The 24361-nt window shown below is 42.9% G+C and overlaps 1 protein-coding gene across 1 annotated transcript; it reads right to left on the reverse strand.

Annotated features, from left to right (window-relative positions):
• Window positions 1-458: 458 nt before the first annotated feature.
• On the reverse strand, window positions 459-23024 carry cfap58 (cilia and flagella associated protein 58). The gene is made up of 18 exons (XM_020482608.2): window positions 22844-23024; window positions 21558-21839; window positions 21156-21304; window positions 19781-19937; window positions 19090-19284; window positions 18731-18868; window positions 17783-17942; window positions 13365-13447; window positions 12806-12997; window positions 11212-11373; window positions 10968-11114; window positions 10463-10603; window positions 9720-9943; window positions 5815-5926; window positions 5533-5637; window positions 4350-4469; window positions 3961-4094; window positions 459-744 (listed from the first exon to the last, which is right to left on the reverse strand). The coding sequence occupies exons 1-18, from the start codon at window positions 22847-22849 to the stop codon at window positions 624-626; spliced, it is 2628 nt and encodes an 875-aa protein (XP_020338197.1). The 5' UTR covers window positions 22850-23024; the 3' UTR covers window positions 459-623.
• Window positions 23025-24361: the final 1337 nt, after the last annotated feature.

Consider the following 24361-nt stretch of genomic DNA (forward strand, 5'->3'; position numbering starts at 1 on the left):
TGTGGGTTGTTGTCCTAAACCTAATCTCTCGTGGACAGACTATGTAACATAAATGGTATCGTCTGTCAAAAGACTGATGTGACGACTAAAGTGCAGTATTTCCTGTGCTTTGGTTTTACATCACTGGTTATTTGGACATATTACGATTGTGTGATGGTGGTGCTTAAAGTGGGGATGGGGATTTCAAGCAATGATTTCAAACAGAAAGTTTTCAGAAGTGGTTGAGGGCTTTGGCTGAGAGTTTCCATTTAGCAGGGTGGAGATTTCACTAGTCTCGTTAGTATAATTTTCTCATTCACCTTTCTCCAGAACCTAATGGAGCATCTGACGCAATTACACAATATTTTAGTTCAGGGTTTCCGAGGTTATCCTAAACCCACACATTTCTTTCTGAGAGAACGCTGATTGGACTGGCCATTTTCTAACTTCAAACAAATATTGGAGAAAGGCCAGACTGATACGTGAAGTACGATTTTATTGAATAAAATCACAGCCCAACTCTGGTAATATTGATTTTTCCTTTATAAGAGCTCTTAAAAACAGTATCGACAACGATGAGTGTCCTATGAGAAGGTAATAAGAGGCAGTGTGTCAAGGCTGGAGGGAACTTCTTGTCTCTCCCTCTAGGTGGTGATTTTGCCAGGCTGTTTAAGACTGAAGCCTCCACCGGTGAAGCATGGACCATCGCTGCGCTGGGGCAGGATCACCGACTGTCCCACCTGGGCCAGGCTCCTCTCTTTCTCCCTGCGGACACACAAGAGAGTTCCAGGAAATCTGTCACACAGACACATGCAGACGCATTTAAGAGTTGCTCTGTCAACACACACACACACGGTAAGGTCGCCCTAAGCTCTAGCTAATTGATTCTCTGGTCGTCTTCCCAGCTTTTTTGATTTGAGCAGTTGAGTCTCCTCAGAGGAGGAAGGGGAGGACCATCCTCCTCAGTGAATTTCAGAAAAATAAAAATGGTAAAATATTTAAAAAAATAAATCAGATAAAACTATACTAAATACAGTTGAAGTCGGAAGTTTACATACACTTAGGTTGGGGTCATTAAAACTTGTTTTTCAACCACAAAACACAGAATTGCCCATTATTTTTTATTTTTTTAATGTAGATATGATTTTTAGGCCGTATCACCCAAGGGTTGCGAAAATGAAGTGAGTGTGTTTGAATGCGTGATCCTAACTGATGACGACCTTCAATGTGAGGTGGGTGATCAGTGATGGCTTCAGACATACTGTACCATAAATTATACAGTTGAAGTCGGAAGTTTACATACACCTTAGACAAATACATTTAAACTCAGTTTCTCACAATTCCTGACAATTAATCCTAATAAAAATAGGATCACCACTTGTTTCTTAAGAATGTGAAATGTCAGAATAATAGTAGAGAGAATGATTTATTTAAGCTTTTATTTCTTTCATCACATTCCCAGTGTGTCAGAAGTTTACATACACTCAATATGTATTTGGTAGCATCACCTTTAAATTGGTTACCTTAGGTCAAATGTTTTGGGTAGCCTTCCACAAGCTTCCCACAATAAGTTGGGTGAATTTTGGCCCATTCCTCCTGACAGAGCTGGTGTAACTGAGTCAGGTTTGTAGGCATCTTTGCTCTCACACGCTTTTTCAGTTCTACCCACCATTTTTCTATGAGATTGAGGTCAGGGCTTTGTGATGGCCACTCCAAAAGCTTGACTTTGTTGTCCTTAAGCCATTTTGCCACAACTTTGGAAGTATGCTTGGGTTCATTTTCCATTTGGAATACCCATTTGCGACCAAGCTTTAACTTCCTGACTGATGTCTTGAGATGTTGCTTCAATATATCCACAACTTTCCTACTTCATGATGCCATCTATTTTGTGAAGTGCACCAGTCCCACCTGTAGCAAAGCACCCCCACAACATGATGTTGCCACCCCCGTGCTTCAAGGTTGGGATGGTGTTCTTCGGCTTGCAAGCCTCCCCCTTTTTCCTCCAAACATAACGATGGTTATCATGGCTAAACAGTTCTATTTTTATTTCATCGGACCAGAGGACATTTTTCCAAAAAGTACGATCTTTGTCCCCATGTGCATAGCCTTTCAGGTTATGTCGACATTGGACTCATTTTTACTGTGGATATAGATACTTTGTACCCATTTCCTCCAGCATCTTCACAGGGTCATTTGCTGTTATTCTGGGATTGATTTGCACTTTTTGCACCAAAGTACGTTCATCTCTAGGAGACAGAAGGCGTCTCCTTCCTGAGCAGTAAGACGGCTGCGTGGTCCCATGGTGTTTATACTTGTGTACTATTGTTTGTACAGATGAACGTGGTACCTTCAGGCATTTGAAAATTGCTCCCAAGGATGAACCAGACTTGTGGAGGTCAACAATTATTTTTCTGAGGTCTTGGCTGATTTCTTTTTATTTTCCCATGATGTCAAGCAAAGAGGCACTAGGTTTGAAGATAGGCCTTGAACTACATCCACAGGTCCACCTCCAATTGACTCAAATGATGTCAATTAGCCTATCAGAAGCTTTCTTGGGCGCCCTGAAGCCTTCTTCACAACAATTGAACCGCTCTCCTTGAAGTTCTTGATGATCTGATAAATGGTTGATTTACGTGCAATCTTACTGGCAGCAAAATCCTTGCCTGTGAAGCGCTTTTTGTGCAAAGCAATGATGACAGCACGTTTTTCCTTGCAGCTAACCATGGTTGACAGAGGAAAAACAGTGATTCCAAGCACCACCCTCCTTTAAAGCTTCCAGTCTGTTATTCGAACTCAATCAGCATGACAGAGTGATCTCCAGCCTTGTCCTCGTCAACACTCACACCTGTGTTAATGAGAGAATCACTGACATGATGTCAGCTGGTCCTTTTGTGGCAGTGCTGAAATGCAGTGGAAATGTTTTTTGAATTCAGTTCATTTGCATGGCAAGAGCGACTTTGCAATTAATTGCAATTCATCTGATCAATCTTCATAACATTCTGGAGTATATGCAAATTGACCATCAAACAAACTGAGGCAGCAGACTGTGAAAATTAATATTTGTGTCATTCTCAAAACTTTTGGCCACGACTGTATGTAAACTTCCGACTTCAACTGTATAATTGTGTTTTATGCTTATTGCACGTTTATAAAACACAGACTAGCCACCTAGTATAAAAGTATTTGGTTAAAATGCTGCAAGCGGTACCCTAATGTCCTGCGACAAACTGAGTATTCATTTTCGCAAATCAATGTTCATTGATACTCCTGTTTTAGTAGTGTCTGCTCTGTGCGCAATTTGAGTAGTTGAAACATAAAAAGGATATTGTTCAAAAAGTTAACTTCTCTATTATAGTAAAATAATGTCTAAATGTGTTTTGGTGTCCAGATGACCAATTCTGTTGGACCAAACCTCAAATACAAATAGCGAGTTGAAACCACTTGTCAGAGAAGATGTGATCTCTGAACTTTGTTGGCGTGAGTGGCATGGGGAGAGGGGCTTGGTGTGTGTGTAAACCATAGAGGAAGAGGCAAAGCGAGAGGTTCCACTCTCGCTAAAATCTGTCCAAAATAAGGCCAATGTGTTTCTATGGGCTTATTTTGGACCTAAGCTAGTCACCTGCCTTCCGGCCTTTGTGACAACGACTCCCATTGTTAGGGCGGAGATGTGCAACTCGTCATTATATACAGATCTCTGGTGTAAATGGGAAGGTGCACACAGCACAGAGGAGTGAAGGAGATGAGACCAAAAATACAACATGAGAACAAGCGGACATAAACAATCATAAAAAAGAAAAATAACAAAACCTTGATTCTTGCGATACAGGCATTTGGAATATCACACAAACATATACACTCAAATTAATTTGATATATCGCCCAGCCCTACTTGAACAGTTCAATCAGTTTAGATCAGAAACCCCAGAATGAGCTCAAGTGTGATTCACGTGGTTGGTAAGTACTATACCAGGATAATCTTTACCTGCACTGCTGTTCTTTGCGTTTCTGATTGAGGTACTTCTTCTTGATGTTCTGCAGCTCATGGGCCAGTCTCTCAATCTCATACTTGTACTCCTGTGTCTGGGACTCATACATGTTCAGCTCTGATGACAAAGCCTGGATGTGGGGGATTAAAAGGACATCTAAAATAAATCAACTTCAAGCAGCAGCATAGGACTAAACTGAAAATGACATAGCAGGGAAAAAGTTACTCTGGGCCTGTGAGCTTGGCTCGCAAGCCTGTGCATGGTCTTGCTGTATCTGAAGTGGCCATTTCTCTGCCAGTGGTCAGAGCTGCTTGGAAGTAGAGAGAGAGAGGGGCAGACAGACAGACGAGGGATGTACAAAAAGAAGATGAAAGGCACAGAGGACCTTGAGCTGTTTTGTCTTCTGCCTCAGTGTCTGCTGGTAGATTTGAAGCTGCTCGGCTGCCTCCGGTCCAGGCTGCCGGGACAGAATGTGCTTCAGCTCCACGTACAGCTTCTCCTTCTCCTGAGCATTTAAGTGGAAGAGAGGGGACGTTAGGCAGCCAAACATTCAGTCAGGGATGGGCTCTTTAAAAACGTGCACACATCCCACTGGGTGCCTCCTTACCAGCTCTCGACCCACCCATTATTTACATAATGCATACTGTATCTACACCGAGTATATAAAAATTAAGAACACCTGCTCTTTCCATGACATAGAGTGACCAGGTGAATCCAGCTGAAAACTATGATCCCTTATTGATGTCACTTAAATCCACTTCAATCAGTGTAGATGAAGGAGAGGAGACAGGTTAACATTTTACTGCAGTGGGCTAAATCAGTGCCTCTTGGCAGTCTTAAAGAAATCTACTTTGAAACAAAAGTATACACCTCACACAGATGGTGAGCCATAAACATGGTGTTTATGGCCTTACAAAAAATAAGACACCTGTATACCATGTCACATATAGAGTTGAAATGTACTTAATTTTTAGTTTGCTTTCTAACTTTATATATCACAGAGGACTGAAATATATCAAAACTGTTTGACATAGAAACCCCAGATTTTCAGTGTAAAAAAAAAAAAAAAGTTTATTAATTTAGAAATTATGAAAAATAAGGTCACTAGGTCATTTGACTCCAGGAAAGGGTTTTAAAGAAGGATTTTTAAGCCTCGAAACAATTGAGATATGGATTGTGCATGTGTGCCATTCAGAAGGTGAATGGGCAAGACAAAGGTTTAAGTGCCTTTGAACGGGGTATGGTAGTAGGTGCCAGGCGCACTGGTTTTTGTCAAGAACTGCAACGCTGCTGGGTTTTTCACTCAACCATGTCCCGACGAATTGAGGCTGTTCTCAGGGCAAAAAGGGGGGTTTGCAACTTGCAACTCATTATTAGGAAGGTGTTCCTAATGTTTGGTATTACTCAGTGTATGCAGTCCATGCTAATTTCTGAAAGTTATGATTAAGAAGTAGTGAAACAATTCTCCCAGACTTCCATTGATTTCTGCAGTGACCCAACCTACTCCCTGTGGGAGCACCTAGTGTTTGGGTAGCCAACAGGATAAGACAGATTTATCTGGAGTTTACCTGTAATAAAAGCTCTTTCTCCACCACCTCCTCGCTCTTGGTTATCAGACGCCTCTGTAAAGAGTGAATCTTCTGGATCAACTCATAGGTGCTTGGGTCGCTGGCCTGAAGAAAGTCAAATAAGAGGCATTAATGTATAACCCTAAATAGGTTCTCTGGCTATGTCTCACAGAAGCTAGGCCGAAGCATTAAGAAGTTAATGTACTGAAACAGGTCTAAATGTTTTTGAGCCCAAGCACTCACAAAATATGCACACACACACACTCAATCACACACACACACCTCCAGCCTTCTCCAACGATGTACATTCATAGGATTCTCCAGCTCCTCCTCCAAGGCTCTGCACCTTGTCCTCTCTTTGAGCAGCTCCTTCTGCATGTGGTAAACCTCACGTCTGTCACAAAACCCAAAAAAGGGCATCAAATGTCATGGCATTTCCTCATCACATATTGTATGACAACAAATTCAAGTGGGGCATAGATTGAAAACAGACTTCAATTCCACTATTTTCATTAGTCATTAAGGATGTAAAAAAACATTTAAATAGTGAAATAATGTGAAAAGTTATTAAGAATTTTGCATAAATTACAGACATTGATTAGGAGTTTAGTGTGCTGTGCTCTTCGAACGGTGTTGGGTTCTAATTTGAAATATACTTATTCCTGTCACTATATAATAACTTATTGATTACATAACATGTATGATAACTGTTTATCTTTTTTAGGATAGGGGGCAGCATTCGGAATTTTGGATGAAAAGCGTGCCCAAAGTAAACTGCCTACTACTCAGGCCCAGAAGCTAGGATATGCATATAATTGGTAGATTTGGATAGAAAACACTAATGTTTCTAAAACTGTCAAATAAATAATGTCTGTGAGTATAACAGAACTTATTTGGCAGGCGAAACCCAGATATTTTTTTTTTTTAGGTGACAGTGTTTTCTTTTTTTCCCTTTTTTGTGTGAATTTTACCCCTTTTTCTCCCCAATTTCGTGGTATCCAATTGTTATAGTAGCTACTATCTTGTCTCATCGCTACAACTCCCGTACGGGCTCGGGAGAGACGAAGGTTGAAAGTCATGCGTCCTCCGATACACAACCCAACCAGCCGTACTGCTTCTTAACATAGCGCGCATCCAACCCGGAAGCCAGCCGCACCAATGTGTGACAGTGTTTTCAATGGGTTTTCTATGCAGATCTAGATTTCTAAGGGCACTTGCTTGCAGTTCCTATCGCTTCCACTGGATGTCAACAGTCTTTAGAAATTGGTTGAATTTCTTTTGAGTAATGAAGAAGTATGGCTGTTCAGAACGAGAGTCGAGTCTAGTGTACTGTTGTGGTTGGGGCGCACGACCTAAAAGCTCGCTCCACTTTGTTTTCATCCGGTATTGAACACAGTTTATCCAGTCTAAAATTTGATTGATTATTTACGTTAAAAAATACCTAAAGTTGTATTAGGAAAGTTGTTTGAAATGTTTGGATCAAGATTACAGGTAACTTATTAGATAATTTGTAGTCATGTTGCGCGAGTTGGAACCGGTGTTTAAAAAAAAAATCAAACGCGCCAAATAAATTGACATTTTGGAGATATAACGACGGAATTTATCGAACAAAAGGACAATTTATGATGTTTATGGGACATATTGGCCAACATGAATTATATCGTTATTTCTGAGTTTTGCGGGTTGAATTATGATTGTCATGTGTTTGTTTGATGGGGTGCTGTCCTCAGATAATTGCATGGTTTGCTTTCACCCTAAAGCCTTTTTGAAATCTGACACGGTGGCTAGATTAACAAGAAGTTGAGCTTTAATTTGGAGTATTGGACTTGTGAATGTATGAAAGTTTAATATTTCGAATAATTCTTTGGGATTTTCGCGTTCTGCCATTTCACCGGATGTTGTTGAAATGTTCCGGTAGCGGAACCCCTAGCCGTAAAAGGTTATGTTCTGTGTCATTGAAAGGTGTATAAGGAACGTGTATGGAAAGTTAATGAGGGAGGCGAAGGGCAACAGTTAGTCTTTGATAAAGCAGGCCAGCTGCGGAACCAGGGAGGAGCGAGGCATTCGACTTGAGGTCCAAGTCAACAGAAGAAGTGAGAAGAAACCTCTTGGAGGGGGGCCAGAGGGGCCCACCCCAACAACCATCCTACTACAGTCCTATCTCACACATATTCACTTCCACACCTACAAAGGTTCTAGCATCAGGCAAGGCCATGACTATACCATTTGAGAGGAACCAAGTTAGTTCCTGCCTAGCAACGTAGATGCATTGGCTATGTAGATGTGCAAGGAGTTGACCCCGCCTAGTAGGTTATAAATATACAGTGCCTTGCGAAAGTATTCGGCCCCCTTGAACTTTGCGACCTTTTGCCACATTTCAGGCTTCAAACATAAAGATATAAAACTGTATTTTTTTGTGAAGAATCAACAACAAGTGGGACACAATCATGAAGTGGAACGACATTTATTGGATATTTCAAACTTTTTTAACAAATCAAAAACTGAAAAATTGGGTGTGCAAAATTATTCAGCCCCTTTACTTTCAGTGCAGCAAACTCTCTCCAGAAGTTCAGTGAGGATCTCTGAATGATCCAATGTTGACCTAAATGACTAATGATGATAAATACAATCCACCTGTGTGTAATCAAGTCTCCGTATAAATGCACCGGCACTGTGATAGTCTCAGAGGTCCGTTAAAAGCGCAGAGAGCATCATGAAGAACAAGGAACACACCAGGCAGGTCCGAGATACTGTTGTGAAGAAGTTTAAACCTGGATTTGGATACAAAAATATTTCCCAAGCTTTAAACATCCCAAGGAGCACTGTGCAAGCGATAATATTGAAATGGAAGGAGTATCAGACCACTGCAAATCTACCAAGACCTGGCCGTCCCTATAAACTTTCAGCTCATACAAGGAGAAGACTGATCAGAGATGCAGCCAAGAGGCCCATGATCACTCTGGATGAACTGCAGAGATCTACAGCTGAGGTGGGAGACTCTGTCCATAGGACAACAATCAGTCGTATATTGCACAAATCTGGCCTTTATGGAAGAGTGGCAAGAAGAAAGCCATTTCTTAAAGATATCCATAAAAAGTGTCGTTTAAAGTTTGCCACAAGCCACCTGGGAGACACACCAAACATGTGGAAGAAGGTGCTCTGGTCAGATGAAACCAAAATTGAACTTTTTGGCAACAATGCAAAATGTTATGTTTGGCGTAAAAGCAACACAGCTCATCACCCTGACCACAGCATCCCCACTGTCAAACATGGGGGTGGCAGCATCATGGTTTGGGCCTGCTTTTCTTCAGCAGGGACAGGGAAGATGGTTAAAATTGATGTGAAGATGGATGGAGCCAAATACAGGACCATTCTGGAAGAAAACCTGATGGAGTCTGCAAAAGACCTGAGACTGGGACGGAGATTTGTCTTCCAACAAGACAATGATCCAAAACATAAAGCAAAATCTACAATGGAATGGTTCAAAAATAAACATATCCAGGTGTTAGAATGGCCAAGTCAAAGTCCAGACCTGAATCCAATCGAGAATCTGTGGAAAGAACTGAAAACTGCTGTTCACAAATGCTTTCCATCCAACCTCACTGAGCTCGAGCTGTTTTGCAAGGAGGAATGGGAAAAAATGTCAGTCTCTCGATGTGCAAAACTGATAGAGACATACCCCAAGCGACTTACAGCTGTAATCGCAGCAAAAGGTGGTGCCACAAAGTATTAACTTAAGGGGGCTGAATAATTTTGCACGCCCAATTTTTCAGTTTTTGATTTGTTAAAAAAGTTTGAAATATCCAATAAATGTCGTTCCACTTCATGATTGTGTCCCACTTGTTGTTGATTCTTCACAAAAAAATACAGTTTTATATCTTTATGTTTGAAGCCTGAAATGTGGCAAAAGGTCGCAAAGTTCAAGGGGGCCGAATACTTTCGCAAGGCACTGTATGTGCTTGTATCATCAAATGGTTGAATAAATCTAGCTTGGGCTTTCTTCGGAGTCCAACTGAAATTTGTCTCAATCGTTTTCCCTATGTTCCCTATGTCCCCCCTGCGCTCCGTCTATATCAGCGTCTCCCACCCTCTGTCTCGCCCCCTCACTTTCTTGCTGTCTTGCACTCTCTCACTCTCTACCTCTGTCTTTCTCTTACTCCCTCTCCCTCTTCCTCTTTCAATCTCACCTTAAGTCTTCCACATTAGCCACAGTCTTGGCCAGGATGCCCTTCTCCCGTCTGAGTTTCTTGATCTCCATCTTGAGGAGGCGAATGTCCTCCACCCTCTGGTTGTACTGGATCTCTCCCTTGTTCAGCATGGACTGCTGGATCTTGATCTTCTCGTAGAGTAGGGCCAGCTCATCGTTTCGTCGCACCAGCTGAGTGCCCAGGATATCTCGCTCGCTGATCACCTACAAGACGGTGATGGCAAAAGAGCAAACAACAAAAACCCCAGGTTACTTTGATCAAAGACTGTAAAAATATATTTAGAAATAAAACATATTTGTGATATTGGCCCTTTGTGATAACGTGTTTGATTATTTTCCATCTAAATGGATACTGGTAGATGACCTGCCAAAGGACCTGCTATTTCCTAGAAAGTCACATTTATATAATGTTTTACTTGGTCTCATACATTCAAAGACAAACCTCATTAGGAAGAAATGAAAAGCTGCACCTCTGTCACATTCTGCAGCCACATCAACACAATGTTTTTTGACCCATGTGATGCGAGACCACAAAGGCATGACAGATCTGCTGGCTGATGAAAACATCTCTCTCCATCCCAGGCCTCTACGGGAAGGGCCTGCCCCTTTATTCAAATCAGCACTATTTTATCGCTATGACAGTACTATTTGTCTCTTTGAATGGGCAGTGAGTTCTCAGTGAAAGCAGGCAGCCACCTTTCCACCCCTCTCTCTGTCCCTTACCTGATCCAATTCTTTCTTCTGTCTGAGCCGCTCAGCATCAGCGTCGGATATGATCTTGAGCAGCTTTCTCTCCTCGGCCTCCTGGTTGTCGATAAACTGCTTAGTCTCCTGAGCCTGCTGCTTCATTTTCTGGAGCTCGGCCTATGGGAGGAATGGAAAGACGGCCTATACTTAAAATTTGAATTTGAACATGAGGTAAATGAGGGGTAAAGAAAAAGAAATCACTTTGGGCCTTGGTCAAAAGTTGTACACTACAAAAGGGAATTAGGTGCCATTTGGAATGCAGCATTTGCTTCACGAAGGCAGGATGGGTGTCATCCTGGTGGTGAGGGTGTCATCTTGGTGGTGAGGGTGTCACCCTGGTGGTGAGGGTGTCACCGTGGTGTGATTGAAAGAGCTAAAGCAGGTTGGTGTTAATATTTGAGTAAAACAAAATGCAAAAAAAGTACATTTGCACAGTAGTTACTTTAGCCACTCACACAGTCAGCATGGCATAGTAAATTACCTTCAGAGCCTCCTTCTCTTTCTCCACTCGCTGGAACTCCAGGTGCTCCTTGACCAGGGCAGACTCTTTGCTGTTGATCTCCTCCCTTAGCTGGTCAATCTGATGGTTCATGATCTTCAGTTTCCTCTTCATCTCTGTAATCTCATCCTGAAAGAGAGGGCGGAGAGTGAATGAGTGAGTCGACAGACCGGACAATCACCCGCCTGCCTGTCCACACGACTGACTACTCCTATGTAAATCCAACCTGGGCTTCGATGAGGTTCTTGCTGTAGAGGTTCCGATCAGATCGGACCGCCTCGTAGAGGTTCTGCTGCTGTTTGAGCTTGGTCTCTGCCTCTGCAATCTTCTTCTTGTACTCAAAGATCTGCATCTCCCTCATTTTAATGTCCTCCATGTGTTGGAGCACCTGTGGAAGAAAAGAACAGAGAGAACAAAGAATCATCCCAAGAGGGGGTTTAGTTTGGGACTTAATATAAGACTTGGGCTTACGTAACCAGAAGCTGATAGCGAGGTGTTTATAAAAGACAACCTAGACACAATACCGGCTTGTTGTAGTCCTACATGATAAACTGTAATATTCAAATTTTCTCCACATGTAACGATGTTTAGTCTGTTGCAACACACGTCGCATATCACATTATCTCGTCTTCTGTGTTGAAATCCTAATTGATAAACTGCAATGTTCAAATGGAGTTCCCTCCCATTTTCTCTGCTTCATCAACATTAATGCTAGTGCTACATTACTGGTACAGTATGTAACTGAGCCTAAATCCCTGGGGCTGTTATGTATCCAACGTGGATTTAGGATCAGCTATGCCCTTTAGATCACAATGAATAAGACCTGCCAGCACTCTGGGCACCTCATTGATAAGCATTGTGTAATTCTCACACTAAATATCTACGTAACCCATTTCTGAAAACCCATTACTTATAAAAAAACATTTGAGATTCATAAACTTGGCATACACCATACATACGCATGTTTCTCACTATAAAATCAGCCCCGTCCTAAAACTGTGTGCATGCGAATGAGCATTATTTATTCGCCTGGAAAACTTTCACCTTTTATGGTGATTAATAACACCCTATTTTCTGTATAATTTGGAGGTATATACTGAAATTAAGCCAGAACAGTTTCACCAAAAACAAGCAATGGCACATTTCATCAAATGTTTTGGAAGTGTTACCACAATGTTTTCATCTTTGGGGATTTCTATTGGAAAAGCAGTTTCTGCCTATCTTCATACTGTACTGTCTTTGTGGTTACTAATAGATGTACGAGATACCATATCCAGTCAAAGGGATGGCTAAATCTTGAAACTCCTTTTGTCACCACAGATTTAAGTAAAACGGCTTTTAACTGCTTGGTCTTGTCATGCAGGGCATCCTTGTAAAAGAGTCCTTGGTCTCAATGGAACTACCCTGCCTAAATAAAGGTTCAATAATTCCTATTTATCAATTAGATTGCAAATATAAAGTAAATAGATGTTCGCTCTTCTTAGTAACGACAAAAAGCTGCATTTGTTTTGTCATTATGTTTTTCTGTTGTTGTTGTTTTATGAACAGTGTGTCAACCTAACCATTCCTCATTTGCACAAAGTACTTACTTGCCTGCTTGCAATGCAATAATTACTATAAGTAGCAAGAAGTTGTGCTTTGGATGGTCTGAACTTTGCGTGGAGGTAAGCACATTCTCCAGGCAAGTTCAGTTTTTATAAATGCACTGAAAACGGGTGCATGTTATGTTTTGCACGCAAAATATAATATTTTGTACGTATGCAGCGTTTATAAATGAGGCCCCTGGTCTCTCCACTCATCCCTGAGCTATCTTAGTGCACCTTGTGTGTGAGGTCGCTGGCCTCGTTGATATAGCGGTCACGCTCCTTCTCTAGCTGGTAGATGATCTTGCGCTGCTTCTGGGCCTCGTCGCGGTAGTTCATGATCTCCTGGTCCAGGTTCTTCTTGGACTGCTCATGGAGCTTCACTACATTCAGCTGCTTCTCCGTGGCATTAGCTGCCTTGATCATGTTCTACAATGTACACACACACGTACATGCAAAAGCGCACAAAACAAACACACACACACACACACACAAATGTACATGCACAAACGAACACAGACACACTTTAACAATGGGTTATGAGCAGATGAGAGTGTGCTTGGTGCACATTTGTCACATTAAGATGTGTCTAATGAAACAAATCATGCTAAACAAGACCTGCAACATGATAGGCTATGCACATAATGTCATGTAGTAGTAGGTGCTGGCAATGCCAGGGTTGTCGGTTTGATTTCTGCATGGAATACACACGGGATGTTTGTCACTGTCAATGTTGACAGTTCTGCAAGTTGCTTCAAATAAAAGTGTCTCCTAAATTATATTATTCTCTACATACCTTGTTCAGGATGTCTCTTTCCCGCACCAGTTCGTCAATGCCTTTCTTGTCAATCTCCATCTGCTTTTTGGAGGACTCCATTTCTGTTCACAACACATGGTTCATGTTTTTGAGTGAGAGAGAATGACAGAAATTCTGTATACATAATTGATGTACCTTGCACACAAACCCCACCACAACATAACCACTACATTTAATATTTTCAGAGTTACTAAAAGGTAAGAAAAAATGTCATCTTCCTGTCAAAAAGAGTGCATTTGGTCTCCCGAGTGGAGCAGCGGTCTAAGGAACTGCATCGCAGTGCTAGAAGCGTCACTACAGATCCGGGTTCAATCCCGGGATATGTCGCAGCAGGCCGTGACCGGGTGACCCAGCTGTACGGTGTTTACTCCGACACATTGGTGCAGCTGGCTTCCGGATTAAGCGGGCAGTGTGTCAAGAAGCAGTGCGGCTTGGCGGGGTCATGTTTCGGAGGACGCAAGACTCTCGACCTTCGCCTCTCCGAGTCCGTATGTGAGTTGCAGCGATGGGTCAAAACTGTAACTACCAATTGGATATCACGAAATTGGGGAGAAAAAAGGGTAAACAGTAAAAAGTGCTTTTGACAGAGCAGAGGAGTGTTGAAGTGTCAACCCAGATATTTGTGTGTCTCCAAATCAAATCAAATGTTATTGGTCACATACACATGGTTAGCAGATGTTAATGCGAGTGTAGCGAAATGCTTGTGCTTCTAGTTCCGACCGTGCATCTAACAACTAATCTAAAAATTTCACAACAACTACCTTATACACACAAGTGTAAAGGAAGAAGAATATGTACATATAAATATATGGATGAGCGACGGCCAAACGGCAAAAGCAAGATGCAGTAGACGGTATAGAGTACAGTATATACATATGAGATGAGTAATGTAGGGTATGTAAACATATAAAGTGGCATTGTTTAAAGTGACTAGTGATACATTTATGACATCTATTTTTTTATTATGAAAGTGGCTAGAGATGTGAGTCAGTATGTTGGCAGCAGCCACTCAATGTTAGTGGTGGCTGTTTAATAGTCTGATGGCCTTGAGATAGAAGCTGTTTTTCAGTCTCTCGGTCCCAGCTTTGATGCACCTGTATTGACCTCGCCTTCTGGATGATAGCGGGGTGAACAGGCAGTGGCTCAGGTGATTGTTGTCCTTGATTATCTTTTTGGCCTTCCTGTGACATTGGGTGGTGTAGGTGTCCTGGAGGGCAGGTAGTTTGCCCCCGGTGATGCTTTGTGCAGACCTCACTACCCTCTGGAGAGCCTTGCGGTTGTGGGCGGAGCAGTTGCCGTACCAGGCGGTGATACAGCCCGACAGGATGCTCTCGATTGTGCATCTCTAAAGGTTTGTGAGTGTTTTTGGTGACAAGCCAAATTTCTTCAGCCTCCTGAGGTTGCGCCTTCACCTGTTGCGCCTTCTTCACCACTCTGTCTGTGTGGGTGGACCATTTCAGTTTGTCCATGATGTGTACGCCGAGGAACTTAAACTTTCCACCTTCTCCACTACTGTCCTGTCGATGTGGATAGGGGGGTGCTCCCTCTGCTGTTTCCTGAAGTCAACGATTATCTCCTTCGTTTTGTTGACGTTGAGTGTGAGGTTATTTTCCTGACACCACACTCCGAGGGCCCTCACCTCCTCCCTGTAGGCCGTCTCGTCGTTGTTGGTAATCAAGCCTACCACTGTAGTGTCTTCTGCAAACTTGATGATTGAGTTGGGCCCCAGTGTTGAGGATCAGCGGGGTGGAGATGTTTCCTACCCTTCCTACGGCCCATCAGAAAGTCCAGGACCCAGTTGCACAGGGCGGGGTCGAGACCCAGGGTCTCGAGCTTAATGACAAGTTTGGAGGGTACTATGGTGTTAAATGCTGAGCTGTAAAAACAGCTAAACAGCTACATAGGTATGCCTACATAGGTATGCCTCGTGTCCAGATGGGTTAGGGCAGTGTGCAGTGTGATTGTGTCGTCTGTGGACCTATTTGGGAGGTAAGCAAATTGGAGTGGGTCTAGGGTGTCAGGTAGGGTGGAGGTGATATGATCCTTGACTAGTCTCTCAAAGCACTTCATGATGACGGAAGTGAGTGCTACGGCGCAATAGTTGTTTAGCTCAGTTACCTTAGCTTTCTTGGGAACAGAAACAATGGTGGCCCTCTTGAAGCATGTGGAAACAGCAGACTGGGATAGGGATCAATTGAATATGTCCATAAACACACCAGCCAGCTGGTCTGCGCGTGTTCTGAGGACGCGGCCAGGGATGCCGTATGGGCCGGCAGCCTTGCGAGGGTTAACACGTTTAAATGTTTTACTCACGTTGGCTGCAGTGAAGGAGAGCCCGCAGGTTTTGGTAGTGGGCCTTGTCAGTGGCACTGTATTGTCTTCAAAGCGAGCAAAGAATTTGTTTAGTTTGTCTGGGAGCAAGACGTCGGTGTCCGCGACAGAGGCTGGTTTTCTTTTTGTAATCCGTGATTGACTGTAGACCCTGCCACATACGTCTCGTGTCTGAGCCGTTGAATTGCGACTCTACTTTGTCTCTATACTGACACTTAGCTTGTTTGATTGCCTTGCGGATGGAATAGCTACATTGTATTTGGTCATGTTTCCGGTCGCCTTGCCACGATTAAAAGCTTGTTTGATTGCCTTGCGAAGGGAATAGCTACAGTTTGTATTCGGTCGCCTTGCCATGATTAAAAGCAGTGGTTCGCGTTTTCAGTTTTGCGCAAATGCTGCCATCAAACCATGGTTTCGGGTTGGGGAAGGTTTTAATAGTCACCGTGGGTACAACATCACTGATGCACTTGTTAATAAACTTGCTCACTGAATCAGCGTATACATCAATGTTGTTGTCTAAGGCTATCCAGAACATATCCCAGTCCACAATCGTGGAATCAGATTGGTCGACCAGCATTGAACAGACATGAGCACGGGCGTTTCTTGTCTATAGGCTGGGAGCAACAAAATGGAGTTGTGGTCAGATTGGAGGGCTTTGTATGCATCGTGGAAGTTAGAATAGCAATGATCCAGAATTTTTCCAGCCCAGGTCGCGCATTCGATATGCTGATAAAATTTAGGGAGCCTTGTTTTCAGATTAGTCTTGTTAAAATCCCCAGCTACAATAAATGCAGCCTCAGGATATGTGGTTTCCAGTTTACATAGAGTCCAATGAGGTTCTTTCAGGGCCGTTGAGGTGTCTGCTTGGGGGGGATATACACGGCTGTGATTATAATTAAAGAGAATTCTCTTGGTTGATAATGCGGTCGGCATTTGATTGTAAGGAATTCTAGGTCAGCTGAACAAAAGGACTTCAGTTCAGGTATGTTGTTATGATCAAACCACGACTCGTTAATCATAAGGCATACACCCCCGCGCTTCTTCTTACCAGAGAGATGTTTGTTTCTGTCGGCGCGATGCGTGAAGAAACCCGGGTGGCTGTACTGACTCTGATAAGGTATCCCGAGTGAGCCATGTTTCCGTGAAACAGAGAATGTTACAATCTCTGAAATCTCTGATGTCTCTCTGGAAGGCAACCCTTGCTTGAATTTCGTCTACCTTGTTGTCAAGAGACTGGACATTGGCGAGTAGTATACTCGGAAGCGGTGTAGGATGTGCCCATCTACGGAGCCTGACCAGAAGACCGCTCCGTCTGCCCCTTCTGCGGTGCCGTTGTTTTGGGTTGCCTACTGGGATCCGATCCATTGTCCTGGGTGGTGGTCAAAACAGAGGATCCGCTTCAGGAAAGTCGTATTCCTGGTAGTAATGTTGGTAAGTTGACGTTGCTCTTATATCCAATAGTTCTTATATCCAATAGGAGGAGTACATAATAATAATAATACATAAAAAAACAAAATACTGCATAGTTTTCTAAGAACGCCAAGCGAGGCGACCATCTCTGTCAGTGCCATCATTCAGGGATGGCGGCTACAAATGCATCCCGGCATGCATTTGTGTGGGCGTGTATATCCGTGTTGGTTTAGTTCTGTGTGTGTGCGCATGTTGAAATCAAATAAAAATGTATTTGTCACTTGCCGAATATAACAGGTGTAGACTTTAACGTGAAAAGCTTGCTTACGAGCACTTCCCAAAGACGCAGAGTAAATAAAAAATATAAAATAGTAACACAAGAGGAATATAATACACAAGAATGGAGCTATATACAGGAAGTACCAGTACCAGATCAATGTGCAGGGGTATGAGGTATTTGAGGTAGATATGCACATGAAGGCAGAGTAAGTGACTAGGCATCAGGATAGATAACAATAAACTAAAGAACAGAGTAGCAGAAGCATATGATGAGTGTAAAGGTGTGTGTATATGTGTGCATGTGTGGTGTTGTGTGAGTGTGTATATAGTGTGTATTTATTATCTTGTGAGTGTGCATAGTGTGTGTGTATCCTTGCCTCTCTCCAGGCCAGCGATCTGGTTTTTCAGCATGTCCCTCTGCTGCTCCACTTCCAACTTCTGATCCTCCGTCTGTCGGAACTTCCGCTGAGTGGCCTCTCTCATCTTTGTTAGTTTGGCAATCTCCTGACGCATCTGATTCACCTCCTCCTCCTTCATCTGAGGAGGTGGGAACAAAAGGAGGGAGGAGGAGAGATGAGAAGAGAGAAAGAGAGAGGGGGTGGGGGGTCAGAGAGAGAGAGAGAATAGGTATTTATTGTGTTGCTGACATTAGGGCTCCTGTCCAATTTCCGTTGTCTCCCACGCCTCAGCCAGCTTGTCCAGCACCCATGCCGCGGCCGGCCCGTCAAGCTCGCCCAGGTGGTACGCCTGGTGCCGCCCCTAGAGGGGGAGTACTGTCACGCTTGCTCCCGCTCCCCCTCTCGAGCGCCAGGCTGCCCTTCATTACGCACGCCTGTCACCATCATTATGCAATATTGGACTCACCTGGACTCCATTGCTTTGTTGATTACCCCCTCGATATCTGTCTGCTCCTCAGTTTGCTCCCTGTGTCAGCATTGATGTCGTTATTTTTGCCCCTGTCCAGACGCTGCTCCTCTTCTGTTTCATGTCCGTGTTTCATTAAATGTTTACTCCCTGTACCTGCTTCTCGTCTCCAGCATCGATCCTTACACTCCTACTTTGCCACACTTTTTGAATATGGGCCCATATGTGCTGCCTTGCAATGGTGTGCGAAAAACAGCCAAAAAACAACCATGGGGTCCCATGATTAATATAAGGTTTTACTGGAATGATGTTTCGATCAACAGTAGGCAGCACTTTGTGAGGGCTCTCTATTGGTTTCTGTCATATGTGGAGCTTCACACACACACACACACACACACACACACACACACACACACACACACACACACACACACACACACACACACACACACACACTTTACCTTAAGGTCAGATGCCCTTTGCTGTGTGTCGAGGGAGAGCTGCTCCAAACTCAGGGCATTCTGTTCATTCTCCTGCTGGAGTTTGGTGTTTCTCACTTGCAGTTGCTCCAGCTCCTTTGTGGCCCGCTCATTGAGAATCTGCGAGGGGACAAACGGCACAAATCAAATCACACATTAAATCTAATCCCCCTAAAGCATACATGTAAAAGTTGTATTCCATGTGTGTACGACTGGCACCATCTCTCAAGTTGGTGTTCCCTCCCCAGCCCATCTGTGAAAAGATTGGAGGATGGAGGGGAAGGGAGAGGACCGGTGGACAGGGAGGGCGGGTGGGACATCACCCCTGGTCACGGCCTCACCTTCTGCTCCCGCAGCTGCTGCTCCATCCTCTGCTGCTCCTCTTTGCTGCGCTGGCTCTGCAGGTTCAGCACTTTAATGTCTGACTGCTTGGTGTCCAGGTCTGTGTGCAGCTGCTTCACTTCCTTCTCCAGCTTCTCCTTCCGCCGTGTCTCCCGCGAGCACTCGTTCTGACGGACCTGAATGTCTTGCTGGAGCTATGTTGGACAGAATATAGGATAAAAACAATGTTGTTACGAGCAAGTATTTTGACAGAAAGCAGGCACTGGAGTGGACTTACTATATAATAAGGCCCCAGTTAATTTAGGGCTGGATGTGCCAAGACTTGTGGACACAATGTACAGCAAATAAAGCCTACTGGTTTATTTGCAACCGAATGGGAATGAGGACTGAAATTATCAACAATTACAGAGTCAGGATCCAGACAACTACCAAGTGTATGGCCATAATACCTACCTAATAACTAATGCCTTACCTGCCAGTTAAGTGAAGGTAAAGCAAATGCACCACATCATTTTTTTTTAAATGGTGATGTTTAAGATGTAATACTACATTTAAAAATCCTATTGAGTTGTTCTCCGTTCAACCAAGAACACGTTTTTGGGGTTTTGTACTTCTTCAATATGCTGTCATTAAGTTGATTAACAATAAACACCTGTAAATGTAAATGGTGATGTTGAGTTTCTGCATTACCTGAGATATGGTTTCCATCGCCTTTTCTTTTTGAACCTCCATCTCTTGTTGACTGGAGGTGGCCTTTGTTAGATTCTTTCTCAGTGTCACCACTTCCGTAAGCAGTTCATCTCTTTCCTTGGTTAGTTCCTCTTTGATTTTCAGCAGATCATTTACACTGAAAAACAAATTAGATTTCAGTTGAAACTCCTCTAATGTTATCGTTATCTAGAGATGTAGGCAGTGCTCCATTTGTAGGCTGAGGATCCGTAGGTAACCGCCCCTTCACGTCACCCTGGAAATATCATGTTCTGTGGTGTTTTTTGTCTTACAGTAACTTTATACCATGCTATTATATTTGGCATTATGTGATCTTGCAGATATTGATTCAGCTTTGATTGACCTTTATCAAACGAGCACTATATTCTCCAGAGTAGTCTGTTCTCTACGAGTAGACCAGAGACTATGTGTAAATAGAGAATCCTGCACATCCATAGAAGCACATCCACTCTATGCCATATTTGGCATAGAGTAGCCTAGAACAGAAGCGTTTCTTGCACACAAAAATGTCCTTTTATAAGTCCATTTCATGCAATTCTACATCGTTTTACATAACTTTTTTTGGGACCACAGAAATTACCGATATGACAGGCTACTCTGACATTGACAAACTGAGATCAATGTAAACGACTGAGCCACCCAATGATGAAGATAGGCTAGTGGATGTGCACTCACCAGTAATGGCCGATGCGCTCGTGCCATTATCTCACAAGATACTTTGTAAAATAGTGTTGTCCCCCTAGAGTCATTATACTGTACTTGTATTTCAATTACAATACTCATAATAGGGCCTATTTATATTTTTATGATGAAGTGCAATGCTGGCGAGATGGAGAGTTACAGACACATGTCTATCAAAGCAGAGAGATCACAAAAATAGAATCTCAATGTAGTTCTGTAAGAGATACAGGTGCATGCTTCTCTCTCTCACCACAGCAATGGACAAGGGTTGGTCCCAAAACATAAGCTACAATGTTGTACAAACTTAAACCCGGGCCCAGCCCAACCCAAATCAATTCTCAGAATAAGTGCAGGCTGAAACGTTTTTTAGGGGGCAGGAGAATTAACGTTGAGGGAACTTGATATAGCCTAACTAGGATATTTTTATTTTTACATTGCAAATAGAGGAAATGTTTTGTCATGCCATGAGGTACCGGATCCAGGCAAATAGGTGCCAAAACGAAGCAGTCCAAAACTGCGGGATCTTGTTCCGGCAGGACTCGGCTCAAATTAAGCATTGTATGTAGGCCTTCAGGTATGACAATAATCTCTAGTGAATTGGTTAATTCAAAGGAAGTGGACAATTTACAGTGTGAGTGTGCACAACTCAACTCACCCATGTTCTTGACCCACGGACAAGCCAGCACCTTGTTCAACAAGTTTTGTTAGATTTGAAATTTCATGTTTCAATGTTTGAATTGTCTCTTTTGCTCTGAGCTCTTTATCGTGGGCTGCATCAACCATTTTCCAAGCCTTTTCTATTTCCTAAAAGAAAAAAAAGTGTTCAATTGTACAGTATGGCCATATTACTATCACAAATCTGGGACATGTTGAAACAAAGCACAACTCTAAAACACTGCTCTATTCTGCTCAAAATTTAAGTGTGAATATTTTACTCCATAATAGCCTACAAGAGCTTATTGGCAACAACACTAATGACAACCTTCGTCCTAACCTTAGGCTGTAGGCCTATTACACATCTCTGCAGCTACTCGTGTTTTCACCATAAAATGCCTACCTTCTTCAGAGAAGTTATAGTTGTTTGATCTTCCTGGGACAACTTCAGTGCAGTAGCAACTTTTACTGAATTGGACACTATCTCTGCATTCAGCTCTCTGCATTTTGTCATCAGCCTCTTCTCGCTCTCGTGGGACTTCTTCAGGGCATTGGTCAGTTTCTCATATTCAACCCGGAATTTGTCCAGGCTCTTGTCTCCCACCAGCTCATCGAGAACCTCCTGGAACTCCTTCTCCAGTGATTCAAAACTGTTCTCATCTGCTTCTGGCTTTTGACCTTTATCCTGGGAAAAGACACACAAACTGCAATCAAGCACTTGTCAAATCTGAGAGAGTAAGCTAATTGCAAGGCACTGAAATTGACACATTATGTTCTCTGTATGGTTTCACTCCTGCAATAACTACTGTAACTGATCTGTTTTCTATTCATCTTATGTGTATCTGTTGCAGTTGATCTTGTTTTTTTGCCCTGACTATACTACACATGACCTGATTGTGACAATAAAGATATATTGATTCTTAACTGTCACTAGTTACTATAAGCCTACTATAGAAATGCAGTGACACGAATAAAAATTATTGGACGAAAATTAAAGTTAACGAAGAAATCTTGACAGTTCTGCAACGTTAACATACTGCAATCCCGAACCAGTATCTATCGATCTGTGCGTTAGAGACCTCTCGCCCAGAAAGCTGATTCAAACTCCCATTCACCAGCTCTGTATGCGTTTTAATGTCAAAATACGTTCGTCGTTGATCACCAAATATGGAGTTTCGCTGAGCAATTATCTTAATTTACTCGTTATGACCGGTATGTACTGTCATTGGAGGTGCTGAAAAGGCATTGCTTGTCAATTTTTTTATGTAGACCTTTTTTGGAAGTGCATACCGGCCTTAAATTAATATAGTTGCTCCACGAAACTTCATATTTGGCGATCAACGAAAGTATTTTGAATTAGGCCGAACGCTTGCAGAGCTGCCGCTGGTGAATGGAGTTTGAATCGGATTGAGAGCTTTCTGCACACACAGTGTACAGACAGTCACGATACAGTAGGTGATTATTCACTCGTCACCAACTAGACGCCAGAAAACGGACTGAAGTTTTCCAACAAGAAAGCCTTGTGTTTGTTATCCTTTGCTAAACGTTTTTCTGCGGTGTCCACTAATGAATACTACCCAGCGGAAGACAAAGTTAGCTAACGTACAGTAATTTAGCACCTGTTGCACTGTTGCTTTTGTTTTGGCAAAACTAAACGTAGCGTTAGCTATACAAACCAGCACAATTTACCTCCATGTTTCCTGTCCCGTTAGTCAAAAGCGCTTAGTTATAATACACAAGATTGTAATTTCCAAATGTCTGCGACTCATTTGTTAGGACACTGACAGCTGGCTAGCTCCAGTAGCTAAGCTAGCTCTCTGCATGTTGTTCATTCATACACTCCAAGGATACGCGTCCCGTTACCAGGCAACGACTGCCCGTTCTCTGGGTTCGCGCGGGTGGGGCATGAAGATGATGACTTGAGCCTGCCCTGGGACAAAATTACTTTAATACGTTTCAAATAACTTCACTTTGTATTATCCATTTTTTTTAATTATGAACAAGCACTCATTGTAGCTTAGAAATATGTACGTTTTTTTTTACCGTGGTAAAACGTTTATTTGATATTCAATATTCGCCGGACATTCGAGCATTCAAAGTTACAGACCTCAGATTGGGCTCTTCATGAAGGGAAAAAAAGTGTACATTGTTGCTCAGGTCTTATTTTCCCAATTCTGAACCGAGCTTGTAATAACATGGCTACGGTGTACGCATCCTACAGCACGGTCAATGCACCTATACTGAACTAAAAAACACAATATGCACCAATTTCAAAGATTTCACTTGAGTTACAGTTCATATAAGGAAATCAGTGAGTTGAAATAAATTCATTAGGCCCTAAACTATGGATTTCTGGGAATAGAAATATGCAACTGTTGGTCACATATACCTTAAAAGAAAAAGGAAGCCATGTGGATCAGAAATAAAAATTTCAGTATCTGGTGTGACCACCATTTGCCTCATGCAGTGCAACACATCTCCTTTGCATAGAGTAAATCAGGATGTTGATTGTGGCCTGTGGAATGTTGTCCTAATCCTCTTCAATGGCTGTGCAGAGTTTCTGGATATTGACGGGAACTGGAACACGTTGTCCAACACGTCAATCCAGAGCATCCCAGACATGTTCAATGTGTGACATGTCTGGTGAGTATGCAGGCCATGGAAGAACTAAGACATTTTCAGCTTCCAGGAATTGTGTACAGATCCTTGGGACATTGTGCCGTGCATTATCATACTGAAATATGAGGTAATGGCGGCGGATGAATGACACGACAATGGGCCTCGTCACGGTATCTCTGTGCATTTAAATTGCCATCGGTAAAATGCAATTGTGTTCGTTGTCCATAGCTTATGCCTGCCAATACCATAACCCCACCGCCACCATGGGGCACTCTGTTCACAATGTTGACATCAGCAAACCGTTCACTCACACAACGCCATACACGTGGTCTTTGGTTGTGAGGCCGGTTGGGCATACTGCCAAATTCTCTAAAACAATGTTGGAGGCAGATTATGGTAGAGAAATTAGCATTAAATTCTCTGGCAACAGCTCTTGTGGACATTCCTGCAGTCATGATGTAAATGGGGCGACAGGTAGCCTAGTGGTTAGAGCATTGGACTAGTACCTGTAAGGTTGCAAGATCGAATCCGGGCTGACAAGGTAAAAAGCTGTTGTTCTACCCCTGAACAAGGCTGTCATTGAAAATA

This window comes from Oncorhynchus kisutch, linkage group LG1 (genome assembly GCF_002021735.2).
Source record: "Oncorhynchus kisutch isolate 150728-3 linkage group LG1, Okis_V2, whole genome shotgun sequence".
In the NCBI taxonomy this organism is placed as follows: domain Eukaryota; kingdom Metazoa; phylum Chordata; class Actinopteri; order Salmoniformes; family Salmonidae; genus Oncorhynchus; species Oncorhynchus kisutch.

What these genes read in the sequence shown, in the direction of transcription:
- cfap58 (XM_020482608.2), bottom strand. An exon ending in CCAGCGACCTCACACACAAG is followed by an intron (nt 11,374 to 12,805) that starts GTGCACTAAGAT and finishes TTTCTTCCACAG; the next exon opens with GTGCTCCAACACATGGAGGA. An exon ending in AGAAGAAAGAATTGGATCAG is followed by an intron (nt 9,944 to 10,462) that starts GTAAGGGACAGA and finishes ACCGTCTTGTAG; the next exon opens with GTGATCAGCGAGCGAGATAT.